The sequence below is a fragment of the Hermetia illucens genome, chromosome 4, assembly GCF_905115235.1.
Source record: "Hermetia illucens chromosome 4, iHerIll2.2.curated.20191125, whole genome shotgun sequence".
NCBI lineage: Eukaryota > Metazoa > Arthropoda > Insecta > Diptera > Stratiomyidae > Hermetia > Hermetia illucens.
Window position 1 is genome coordinate 48,491,530 of NC_051852.1, and position 13,576 is coordinate 48,505,105.

The 13,576-nt window shown below is 40.9% G+C and overlaps 1 protein-coding gene across 1 annotated transcript in view; it reads right to left on the reverse strand.

Moving 5' to 3' along the window:
• Positions 1-2,904: 2,904 nt before the first annotated feature.
• The window catches only part of LOC119655135, a 36,593-nt gene continuing 25,921 nt past the window's right edge, over positions 2,905-13,576 (reverse strand). Inside the window, exon 3 of the mRNA XM_038060871.1 lies at positions 2,905-3,501. Coding sequence (XP_037916799.1) covers positions 2,973-3,501 — 529 coding nt within the window. The 3' untranslated portion in view covers positions 2,905-2,972. The remainder of the gene's footprint in view (positions 3,502-13,576) is intronic.

Consider the following 13,576-nt stretch of genomic DNA (forward strand, 5'->3'; position numbering starts at 1 on the left):
GTAAAATGGATCCATTGTATGCCTATCGTCATGTCTGTCCATTACACGCAGGAGTTGATTCGGAAGCTTGTAGACTGAAGTACAGTCAATTGCATTATTACCCATCGTCCATATTGTGAAGCAATGGAGACGTTCGTTGCTCCTGCATCCTATCTGGAAGGTTCAACTGAACATAAAGGATCCTGCGTAGGCTCGTTCCAATATCAATAATTGCCACGCGAAAGGAGTTGAACTTAGAAGAGCCCAACTGACTCGATGGGTCACCCAAGATCAATAGCCAATAAATAACCACACTTGGCAACTTGAAGAATTTTGAATATGGCTGTCAAAAGGATAAATCAAAGAAAATTGGAAAACTAGAAGGAAAATATGAAAACAAAGGGGAATACATATATAATAAAGAGTTAATTAAAGCAACCAAAACGCAAGGAGAAACGTTGCAATTGTCTAAAGGAAAGAAAATGCTAAAATAAATGTATCAAAAAGGAGGAAATGAAAGAAAGGAAAACAATAAAAGAGTCATATTAAAAGAAGTAGTCCCTTTAGGTGCTTAAAAAAAATCGGTTTTTTTTATTTTTATAATTTTCAGCATTGTGAAAGATATGCCGCCTGGAAGCCAGCTATGCCTGAGCCACCTCTGCCGCGCGGGTGGGTCTTCCAAACTACAGGGATCTCCTAGAGACGATCTTCTGACCAAGTGTTTGTGTGGAAATAACCAAAACGCCTATAAATCCTTTAACGTCACGATATGGTCCATGCTCTAAAGTACTTACACTCTGGGAAGAAAATCATTGATATGGCTGCCTACATTGCTGCCGGACTATTTAATGGAGACTACAAAACAATATTGATGCTGAGAGGATCGCTGAACCTCAGTTCAAGACGTTTGTCGATCACATGGGCAGCATCCGGTTGGAGCGCGCGGACCAAAGTCACGGTGATAGCACGAGGCTCGAGGAGGTTCGTAGGGCGGCACAACCACAACATACAAAACGATTTTTTTGGGGAAGCTGCGGTTTGCTCTACGAACTTGATGGAACGGATTAACGTCATATTTCGGTAATTTTTTTTTCTGGACAGTAAACTTTAAACGGCGTTTTCTCGAAATTAGTTATTTTGAATTAGCGTCCAAGATTACTGAACGGATTTGCTTCATATAGCATTCATTTTAAAAGGTATAAAAACTACTCTACATGAACTAGGATCTTTGAAAACCAAACAATTTTAGACCATTTTTGACGCACAAATAATCGAAAATTTATCGTGGAATTTCTAGTTTTTTTAGGAACCTGACTTTTATTGTTCATTTTCTAATTTTGCGAAGATCTTAGTTCATCGACGACAAGAAACCCTCTTGGCCAAAAATATGATTTCAGATGAAAACTGAGGCCAAGATCGTACATGTCAATTAAGGCGTATGCGGCGACATGCAGGTACGTCATCCTGAATAACTTTGGACTGGCCTCGGGCTCACTTTTACCCTGGCTTCGGCCTGGCTTTGCATTGGCGTTGGGTTAGAAAATAATTTCAGAGACATGCAAATATGGGGATGCATATACTTGGCTTTAAGTAATTGATTTGTAATGGACTCAAATGAATGAATGCTTGTGGTTGATGTATGTATGACGTTGGTCTACGTAATATTTGCCAGTACAAGCTGAGCAGAGATAACCAATATAAGTAAAGTAATTCTCGTTCGCAAAAAAGATGATTCCTTGTTCTTAGTAAGTGAAAATATTGTACTATCTATTATCTTATATCCTTATCTTACATTAAACTTTCATTTATCCTTCATGGATAACTTTTTGGCGCTGTCGCTTACTTACGTTATGAATATAACACATGTAGGCCAGTAATACAGAATATTTGACACTATCGGTTACTGAGTGTTAATATTTGATGTTAAGGATATGGTATCGTAAGCACTGTGGTGATATTGCTTTATAAGTTATCTTTCACGGGTTTAATTAGTTGGAACGTAACGAAAATTTGGCCCCACATTGGGCGCCATTTGCTATGATTTGTTGAAATGGGTGCTATCATGACAATCAGAAGGGCGGTCTGTCTATCGCGGTATCTTCCAATCATAGTAACTGAAAATTCAGTTCTAAGGGAATCTTCCCATTCGATCACGCCATTTGAGTCACGAGTTTCCGAGCTGCGTAGTCGAACCGTAATTTTTTCGATTTCCAAAATATAGCTTTCGAAAATTTTCGTTATTTTTTCCATTTCAAAGTTTTAGGTTTCAGGGAGGTCTCACGCATCGGATTGTGGCACGTTAAATTTTGTTAATGACGAGAGAAGGCTGAAGTGGTCAAAAGCATCCCAACCTCTCACTCCCGAGTTTAATTAGCATAGGGGCATACAAGAAACTTGAAAAACAAAATCAAAATATATCCGTCATAGAGAGCGCTTATGAAAGTAAAGTTAGTAAGTAAGTAAATCGATAAATATGAGTAACTTGTCATCCAATTTTACAAGCGGTACCCTATGTTATTCCTTCATATGGTAAAAGGGACGTTCGAAAAATATATAATGGAGTTACTTCTACTTAAGTGTACAAACTTGGCAAATTAGACAACAATTTCTTACAAGCTAATTTAGGATCAAAGTTGAAACACATGCTCCTTCCAACGAAAATAATTCGAAATTGTGTTACTGACTTTTCACACATGTGCACAATTAGCTATGGGACGTGCATGTCTGTGCCAAATTAGCTTTATAACATATCATCAATTGCCCACCAAAAAAGTTGCAGGAACCGGCACCATAAATCTATAGTCTATATTGGATGAAATCAAGCTGATTCACTTTTGAAACGGAAATTGGGAGATAGGAAAAATATTATTTTATACCAAAAATTGACGTCAATCTGTCGGCAAACAATTAATCTTGCAATCTAAATTCATAGTCCAACCACAAATAAAATATTTATTACCAAACAGAATTCACAATCAGTTATTATCATAGTTTTATGCTCGAATTTCATCCGAAACTTCTGATTCCTCTTCCAGTTTTCGTGTATTTAATTTCACACTGATAACTTGAACCGTCCTTGGACTCGGCTCCTTAACTTCGCTCCGACGAACCACCTCCAAATGCTTAGGTTTTCCGTTTTCTAATGGCTTCTCAAAAATCTTCACCTTACATTCGTCTTGTAAAATTTGTTCAATGTTCAATCTATCTGAAAGATGCTTATCATCTAAACAGTGACAACATTCGGTAAGTTCAATGTTAAGATTTAAATTTTCGGTGTTGGTAACTTCCGAAGGACATTCCACCGTTGGCTGAACAGGTTCCTGTGTGATTTCAATTCCACGAATCATTAAGTCGTTGGATGGAGTGTCCGAAATAGAGCGCATTCGCTTGATGTGCTTGAAATGCTCACAAAACGATGGTGGCTTCCTTGGATCACGTCTGATATCGGTGGGCGCTAGGGTTTTGGTCCCAGGTTGCATTCGTAAAGAAGAAATTCGCAAGTTTAGTTTTGGCTTTTCCCCCCTGGAATTGGTTTTTGAGAATAAGTTTCATGGCTATTTATACGAAATGTAAATGAATGTGTTGAGCACTCTAATCTGAAAGATTTATAATTCTTTCATAACTAAAAAAATAAACAAAACTGAGCAAAACAATCTATAAAGATATTACTGGTAGCTCTGGTTAAGCAAGGAATATTTCAACTAGTGCTGCTACATTCATTCGTAGAATACTTACAATGGCTGTGAGTTGTGGCTTAAGACTGCACTCAAGGTTTGCCCTGCTTGCCGTAAGAGGCGACTAAAAGGATTGGAAATTTCTGGGCTAGCAACCTGCAAATTTTGAAACTTTATTGCTACCAAACGTCGAATAGGGACTGACATAACGGCAACGAAAATGGCTTGGCTTATGATTGGTTTGTGGAATGTGCGGAGGAGCTGGAAAAACACCTCACCATGGTTCTTAACCGTATCACATCCGGCGAGGCTCCTTCTCTTCTGGATGGAATGGTTAGTCACCATAATATGCAGATAAGGACTATTCCTCCACACAGAATAGAAGTCATTTCGGCAATCAATGTACTCAAACGGAGTAAAAACGCTGAGCTTCACGGTCGCCTCTTAGAGTTATTTATCACTGCACCTGCACGCGGAAATCTTAGGAACCCGAAATCTTTCCCAGAGAGTGGAAGAAAGGGATAATCCCAAAGATCCCAAAGAAGGCACCCGTTTTGGTTTTGACAATTATAGAGGTATCTGCGTGCTCCCTGGCGTCGCAGAGATAATAGCTAGAATAAACCTTGAACATATCAAATAACATCCTAGGAACTTGCTGGACAGAGAGCAGGCTGATTTCCGCTCTGTATCCTCTTATAATCACCACATCAACACCCTACGGATTACTTCGAAACAGTATGTTTTAGATCTTCGCTATGTTTAGATCTTCGCTGCACCTGCTCTTCATCAATTTTGAGAAAGCTTGGGATAGTGTAAACCTCAAACACTTCGACTTCGCTGATAACATCTATTTTCTTTCTCACCGGATCATGGACCTTGATCAAATGGCTCTGTATTTGGCACGTGAGACAAGTAGAGTTGAACTGATGATAAACGCCAGCATAACCAAGGTTCCCAGTCTGACGAGTCAAAGCACCCTCCCTATCTGCATTAACGGGCAGAACATAGAAGGCGTCGGTCAATTTGTGGTGTGTCACCGAAATGGATGTTGCCCGATGAATTAACAGCGCTAGATCCGCTTTCGCTGCCTAAAATCTGGAAATTCAGGTATTTCAACACCAAGATCAAGTTAAGATTGTTCTGTGCTAATGTCATTTCTGTGTTGCTATATGGTTGTAGCACATGGAAAATGAACTCTACTGTTACTCAAAAGCTCCTAGCTTTCGTCAATACCTGCCTGCACCGTATCATCGAAATACGCTGGCCTGACACTATCTCAAACGAAAAACTTAGTCGGCGCACAGGATTGGCACTCTTACGCGATATGATCGGAAGAGGAAAGTGACAGCGGATAGGCCACACAGGAAAGAGGGGTGACAATTGCATTGCGGGCTACGCCATGCAGTGGCAGTGTGTCGCCTGAGGAGCATTTGGTGCTGAACAGTGGAGGAGAAGTGCGAGCATCTCAAGAAATCGTGGCGGGAACTGACAAGCGTTTCAGGTAATCGCGAACAATGGCTCGTAGGTGTGAATGGCGACCATATATACATATATATTTTCCATAAATTAAACAATTGGAGGTTTCTTCGTTGTTAATATGATAGAAGATAGTGACCTTGACGTTATCCTTTATTTAAAATTTTATCAACTTTGTAAGTAAAAAGGCGAAAAAATGCAGGGACTAGTCGAATACAATTAGGAAGTAGGAAAATTAAAAAGTGCATCAACAAAAGTCTCATTATTGAATCTGTGCACCTACCCTATGATTTTCTGTATCCTGCATCGATACAAGAATTGAGGAATAATATTATAGTAATCTATCTTCCAATACCGGTATTTGGCCTCACTACTTCAGCTGGTCTCATGACTGTGATCGTGAGGCATGCCGCAACGTTATCTCAAGATAACTGCATTTCCAAATTTTAGACAGGCAGTGAAAGCGGATCTAGCGCTGTAATGCGTCTGGCAACATCCAGTTCGGAGCCACTGTCGAGAGAACAAACGCTTCCGCTTCTTTCCAAATTGATCAAGGCCTTCGATCCTCTCCCCATTAATACAGATAGGGAGACAGCGTCAGACTGAGCACTTTAGTGTTGTTGATGTTTATTTTCACTCCAACTTAATTTGTCTCTCGTTGAATATCCAGGGCCATTTGGCCAAGGTCTATGACCCGATGAGGGGAGCAAACAGATGTCATCAGCGCAGTCGAGATATCATAGCCCATTGAATCCCTCCATGATCTCTAAACATCAACCATAACAAGAAGAAAAAATGTCGGGGGCAAGATACAATCTGGGCGGACTCCGCTTTGAACCTCGAAATTGTCTCATATTTTACCTTAGTACAGCACGTCACACATGGGGTCCACTACGCTGAACTCCTGAGGGTTTTGCTTGGTATACATCACTCGTAGCGGCCAATAGAACCTTCATATTTTTCCAGATATTATGACGCTATGTGTCCGACGACCCATGCAGCACCGGAGAAAAGAGTTTTTTTGATAGTAGCCCAATGTTCATCGATATTCTCAAATATGTTTCAAATAACATCTCGAGTCCGATTAGCAAGATTGTCTTCTCACTATCGAGTGACAGCTGGATCATACAAGCGGTCGCTGTTGAACTTGGTGTGTCCCACCACACCAATCCTATGGAAAGTGGCGGATGCAACACGCAAACGAACGTAAACATCCATCAGATATTGATCCTTTTCGAGGTCGACGTCAGCGTCTCTCTTGTTACGTACATCAACCTAAATGTATTGCTGATAGTGAAGTGGTTGATCTGATTGCTCGTACGGTGTTAGCCAGTTGATACCTAACTGACCTTATAGCAGGCTCTGTGCTCGAACAATATGCCACCATCTGAACTGCGTGTAATTGCTCGTAGAAAGCATTCTTCCCTATTATAGCTGAAAGCCCCTTGTTACATAGCACCACACAACTGTGATGATCCTTAACCTGGATTAGAATCTTGCAGCTATTAGTCTGTCAGAATCCGGCTCCTAAGTCCAGTGAGTGCATCTGATACCGGATTCACGTTTGCTACGATTTAGCTTTCCATTATACAAAAGCACATTGCCATTAGTATGGCAATAGGGAGATGAGTACTCTCCAGAGTCCCATCATGTTACTTCGCTTAGGCCCAGAATGTCCTTATATCATTGGAATTCTCGCTCAAGTTAGAGAAAGTTGGCATTCTGACGACCCTCGCTACCATTGTAGAGGAGCCATGAGGTCAGTCCCTATCCAAGGTGTCATTTGACGATAGCAATAAAGTTTATAAATTTGTAGGTTGCAACCCCACAAATTTCTATTCCTTTTAGTCGCCTCCTACAAAAAGCAAGGAAGTAGCGAAACTTAAAACCAGTAGAAGGGATTCATTCATGAAACAAAATTGCAAGTTGTTTATGGAAACATTGGAACATTATTTGCCCCATCCATTTTTCTAAAATGGTCCCAAATCCCAGCCAAACATTAAAAAAGAATTATCCTTTCATATGTCGTCGATCACAAATCGACAAATCTAGGTTGAAACCTCAGGCTTTATTCTGGATAATTTAAGGTTTTTTGTTGCTTAGGTCCCAGTATGAATCGATATGAATTAACTCCCTGAATATTTGCCATGAATATTTATCAAATGAGGTTTCGTTTAGAAATATTTAAAACTAATTTTGTAGCTAATTTTCTAGTCCATTAGTAGACGACTCATGCAGATTTTTACTACCTTCGTTTCTTCGGTGGTCCCTGCCCACTGCCAATTCCCCAACTAAATCAAACTGACAAAATATACATGTCCCTAATTAAGTGTAAGGCGCCATAATTTAAATAATATTCCTTTAATCGTTTACGCCACCCGACTGAATATATTAAGAATTTGTTCCGGATTTAATCAATCTAAAAATTATAATAAGAGCTCTCGAGACGTGTGTCTACTACTCCTCAATTCTCCTTTTACTATCGCCATTGAACCTTTCACGGCCGTCGGCGACAACCGTCTTACTCTTGTTGCTACCTTTTGTCTTTATCCATATTGATCGGATAAATAAGTTCAATTCTAAATTAGCTTTAGAAATGCAAATCTAAGGAAAACATAAAAAACATTTTTATAAAACGGCAGAGCATCGGCAAACATGTTTGATATCAATTGGGAGGGCGGTCGTATTTTTTTGATGGAGCGCTTTTCGGGGGAGAATGAAGACAAAGAAAAGATCCCAGGGAACTTTAACAACTCGGAAGATCATCTCATCAAATTAACGACTCCCGAAATTGTCTAAAACAACCAATTCAAATTTATCTGAAGTATTATGTTTTTCTCAAAATAAAAAGATACTAATCGAAATCCAACCAGCGAATTAAGGCGGCGGCAGTCTTTTTTGATATCCAACTAGCTAATTTGAATGGGCCAATAGCATGATCACATAACATTTTCGATAAATCAAAAAAAAGCCAGGAAAAAGCTATCAACCATTTGATATATGTGCTTTGTTTAAGGGGGCATCCAATAGTAATTTTTGAATATTAGGAACTATAAAAGTTGTGACGCGTACTAGGGCCGCCCCCTTTTAACCGAGAATTCCGTCTCGTCCAAAAGATATTGTGGGGTAGTTTTTACCACAGTAAAATTCTGATATCTAGCAGTAAAAGCCAAGAAGACGAAACATAAAATTTGTTGAAAATCCAAAGCTGTCGATCTCCTTAAAGCGAAAGGAGGGTCTCTGCAACCAAGCTTGGCGACTAATCAGTATCTTTGGACTGTTGCTAGCTAACGATTCGCCAAAAAGTGAGCCAAGTGAATGGGTGGACTCCCAGCAAATGCTTTTTGTTTTGTACTCGATAATTTTGCATATCAAATTGTCTTTGGAGTCTATACCAGATCCGCAACTAATAACGCGAAATTCAGCTCCAGCCAAGCTCTGCATGCTGAGCTTCGTCAGAATTACGGTGTCTGATGGGCCCATCTTAAATTATAGTTCCAGCAATCGTTCTTTAGAAAATGTATCTGGAAAACGAATTCATTAACGGATTATTGGTGAGTCTAATATTTTATTCGTGAAGGCATACGAGGAGAAGGTGTTCCCTCATCGGAAAGTGGAGATTGCCATTGACGAGGTTGCTTCGGCGTGGAGCACATGTGGGACTTCTAACCGCTTTTGGACGGAATACACCGAACTTCGTTTTGACTTCTTGACTCATCTAGTTCTCAGCGAAATTCGGCGGCGTTCTTGAAACGATATCTTAACCATCTTGGCGATCTTGTTAGTTATTCCGCCGCCGATCTGATCTGGTTTATGAGACTTTTGATCAATTCCTTGAACTTGATTGTACGGAAATATTTCGAATTCTAATTTCGCATGCGAAAAATCTGAAAGCGAAATAGAAACAGAAGATTGTGCAGCATTAGCTGGGCTGGTCGCAGCGAAATTTAGTATTCCGCTAAGCTGATCTTTATTGATCTTGTCTCCAGATAATTCGTATGGTAATTAAAAGCGCCGCCTCGGTTCGTTAGGCGGTGCTTTTGTCTGTACTAATCTTTGTTGACAGGCATTGATAATGGTGGGAAAACGTATGAGCCATAGATATTAACTCATAAATTAGACATAATTGTCTTGAAGATGAATACCCGGCCACAAATAGTAGGTGACATAAATTTTTCGTGCTATCAGATTGAATGCCATAATCTTCTTTGTCAAATGGAGTTAGGTTGAGTTTTTGACTAATTGGGCCTTAGACAATCTTCCAGATACGTTTAATTTTCCTGAGCAGTCTCTGACATGGTACACTGAAGTGAATTATTCCACTGACACGGCACTGGACTCCCTCCTTTCTCCGTCACTCTGGCCCTGATCCACAGAGTCGGCTGTGTTTCTACATATTCTACTTTCGGTGATTATCTGTATCTTATTAGTCTTCTGTTCTATCCAAGTTTATCTGATCAGCGTACAGCAGCGATGAAAAATTAAAATTTCGAATGCTTAGTTTTTTTGTTCTTGAGATATAATTGAGCTGCTGGCTTGGAAGACTATCTACATGCATAGGTGCTACGATTAGAGGTTGTTCGACGAGGAAATAGTCGCTGCCAGATTGTGGCAATAATGTGTGTTGTTCTGACTGAGGAATTCGTGTGAAACTAACAATTTTTAATTATCTAGAACCTGATACGTTGGTATCTGGCATATTAATTTTTCCAAAGAGTTCATGAGATAATTTCTGGTATGGTCGTAGATAATCATAATTTTTGTGTGATGTAGTTGATGGGCTAGAGAATTATTTCATTCGAAATGCCAAGACTTTTTTAAGATAATTCAACAGGTTGCGCAAAAGAAGAAAAGTGACTGATTGTTTGTTGGTTTGGTTCTCCAACGTACAATCGGCTATCTCGTCCGTTTATTAAGATTAAACGTAGCAATATCCACTAATTATTTTACTAAATTTACCTTATGCATATTATTGCCCATAGCCTGGGTTTAGGCCGAACCTGAAGTAATAAGAAATTATCGGGAGCCCGGTTGCAGCATGGTAAGGCAGCACATTTAGAATTACTACTGAACATAACAAGTAACTCCCACTGGGCAGCCTCCTCATTTGCCTTCTCTTGCTCTCTCTATATCGACAGCCTAGCTACCTACTACACAGGGTCGATTCCTTGTTACAGAATGCTTTTTAAACCGCATTTAGAAAACTATTACAGTTGTCAAACCCCTTGACAAAGAAGGCAGTGATCAAAGCAATCCAAATGTTCCAACCTTGTCTTTTACATAAGATCGAAGTACAAGTGAAGCAAAACGGTCTTTACACTTTTCCTGAGATGAAATTAAATATGATGCCGTATACGATAGGCAAGGTCGTGTTATCAGAACCAAACTTACCGGCGGCCTCAATGTTAATATTGGTTAGCCAGGTTAGCTGGAGTCAAAGATCAGAGTTCCTGAGGAAGCGTTTGCAATGGCCCGGGAAAATAAAGCAAAAAGACAAGACTGTCAACACTAAGGTTATAAGTCGCTTAACAAGACAGCCGGGAAGCCTGTTGAAGTATTGTCAGAACATTAAAAGTATCAGCAGCAGATATAAGAGTTCTTCCTTTTTTAAAATGTCAAAGGGTCCTCGACAGAATCCCAATTCCAGTCGAATCAGGAATCGCCGAAGATAAAGTCAATTGGGATACAAACAACTTCTCGACATATAAATCACCTGTGCCGAGTTGTCAATTCTCCCATCAAGTGCATCCCTTCGTGCAGATTAGGGAATCCATGGCGGATGTGTTTTGGGAGTGCACATGCATATATCTGGAGATGTGGGTATTTATAATGTACTTACGCACAAACCGGGTAGATGGAAACAAAACGCTCACTTTTGGATACAATTTAGCTGTAGAAAGGAAACCCATTAATAAAACCGAAAGGAAAGATAAAGTTACGGTGCAAGGCTTCGGAAACCCAGCACCAACGGTTTTTGGGAGTAGGCAAGCCGACTCCTAGCTGTCGATGTACCAAGGCTGTGCGGTAGTGCTTCAGTAGCGGGAACGTTAGCTGTTGCATCTAATATTACAGGCACACGGGAAGGAGTAGAAATAGTTCCATTGACGGGCCCGATTCGTCGTAAATCCTCACCCTTACTTCAACAGTCCCACGAATGAAAATGCTACTCCCAAGGGGAAGGGTAGCGAGGAATGAGAAGAAGGAAACTCTGACGCCTAACTTCCCGAGCGACATAGGAAGCAGCGACCAATTGAGGGCACTTTGTAATAAAATTTTGAAGATTTTGCGAATTTATCAAGGACCGCCGAAATATACATCAGAATATGTGGGTCAAGGTAAGAAGCATCGCGCTGTTGTATGATAAGACCTAGGTATAAAGAGAAAGGTTGGGCACACAGCACAATTCAAAACTCGGGAGCGAAGAAAACGAGGGAGAGGTTGCGCTATCGGTTGAATGAACCAACAGGACAGTAAAACCCTAGAAGAAAAAATGCCTCAACTCACAAGAAAATAGAACAGGTAGGAGGGACCGCAAGCTACTGGTGAAATTCACGTTGCCGCAATTCCTAGAAGGTGTGGCTCCCAAGGAAGATGTGGAAGTCTAAAAAAGGTAGAATTTCGAAGAAAGAGAGATAGGAGAAGGATGCTACCGGAGGTTATTATCATCTCCAAACGAAGCAAAGGGTCATATGCTAACATTCTTCGAAGAGCAAAGGCGGTTTAGAATTCTTCAATTTGGCAGATAATTCAGACAACTACAGTGTCGTCCAGCGCAGAGGCAACTAATTAGATGCTGCCTCACACCTGCCCTGGGTGCAGCATGAATGAAGTGATTCAAGGGTGTTGTTCCTTCATCAATTCGCAAACAAGCCATGGGTGTGAAGTTAAGCTTCAAAGCCGCACACAAATACTGAACTAAGCCGGCCGAAGTTATAAATATTTTTGTTAAGAATGGAGAGCGCCCGGCATTCACTTGATGGCGAAAGAAGAAAGACTTTATCGCACATATGTGGTCCATGGACTCATCGTTTTGGGCTAATACCCAAATTTCAAAAAAGTTCAGATTACTATGGTCCAGGGCAGAGGAAATTAATTTAAGCGGGCAAACAACACCCGTAAACCGTGAACCATCGGTCACGCTACCTTGGACGAAACTGTAGTCTTTTCTAACTTTGCATGTTAATCCCAAAAAAGGAGTCCACGGACAACAAAAGCGGGAGAAAGCTTCCCTCGAGCTGGTCCAATCCACCATTAATTGGGTGGTGGGCTACGGGCTCCCTACCATCTTAAAAAAATTGGGAGATAATGTTAGCCGCATTAGATGGTCCCAGAATGGAGACCTTACGCTGGGGTTCAAGACACTCGAGGATATAACGATGGAAAAATTTACGAGTCAAATCGGAAAGCCCTTAAGACAGAAAGCCAAAATCAAGGCTAGCAAGCCGGAGATCTCTATAGTCTGCAAGGAAAAGTAGTTCAACTTAATTTGATTTGATCAGTCAGCGGTAGAAATTCTAGGGAAAGCCTATAGTGCGAGACAAACCACCATCAATATTATACCAGTGAAGACAGCACTCAAACTAATGCCAGTAAGTAAATTAAGAACAGACTGAGCTATGTGTCATTTAGGGAGTAAGTAGCACTGAAACGGTACTTTAGATGCCTTGGTTGCGGACACATCGCGAAAATATGTTCAAGTGTGGATGACAGGGGGAGACAATGCAGGAGATGTGGAGCGGGGGGCCATATCAGCAAAGACTGTGTAGAGGACCCAAATTACTTACTGTGCAAAGGGAAGCAGGGTACAAGAATACAAGAGGGCACTCAATGCAAATCGCCGCTGAGATTAATACAAATCGCAGAATCTGCCGTCGCAAGCCGTCCGCGTGAAAGATATCAATGTGTGTGAGCCATATTGTGGCAGCATTCGAGCCAAGGATCAAACGGGACAAGCAGTCCTATGGGCTTGCGAAGAACAAGTCTTCTAGGAAATAATGGCGTACCCAGAAGATGGTTTCATCAGAACTAAGGTGACAGGAGTTCAGCTGCTACGCTCGACCGAGTGCAACACTTGCCGAATATGAGCAGATGCTAAGTCCTCTGGTTTTGGATGTCAGATGACGTTAGGTTATCATCATAGCAGACAATGTAAATGCGCGAGCTCTTGAATGGGGTAGCCGGACAACGAATGTGAGGGAACGTGTTCGACTCGGACTCGCGAACGTTGGAAGCTTATACAATTAAAGGAGGTGAGGCCAAGTGTATATAACTGATATACTTGAGTACGTCAGAAGAATGGTCTTCCAAGTTAGTGTGGACTATACTCATAGCGAGAACCACCCTTGCGTGGAAATCAAGGGTGAATTAAGCCCCAAAAAGAGCTCTCACCCAAGTCACTCAATGGAGAACAGAATTATGTCATGATATCATGTCCAAAAGTCGACCGC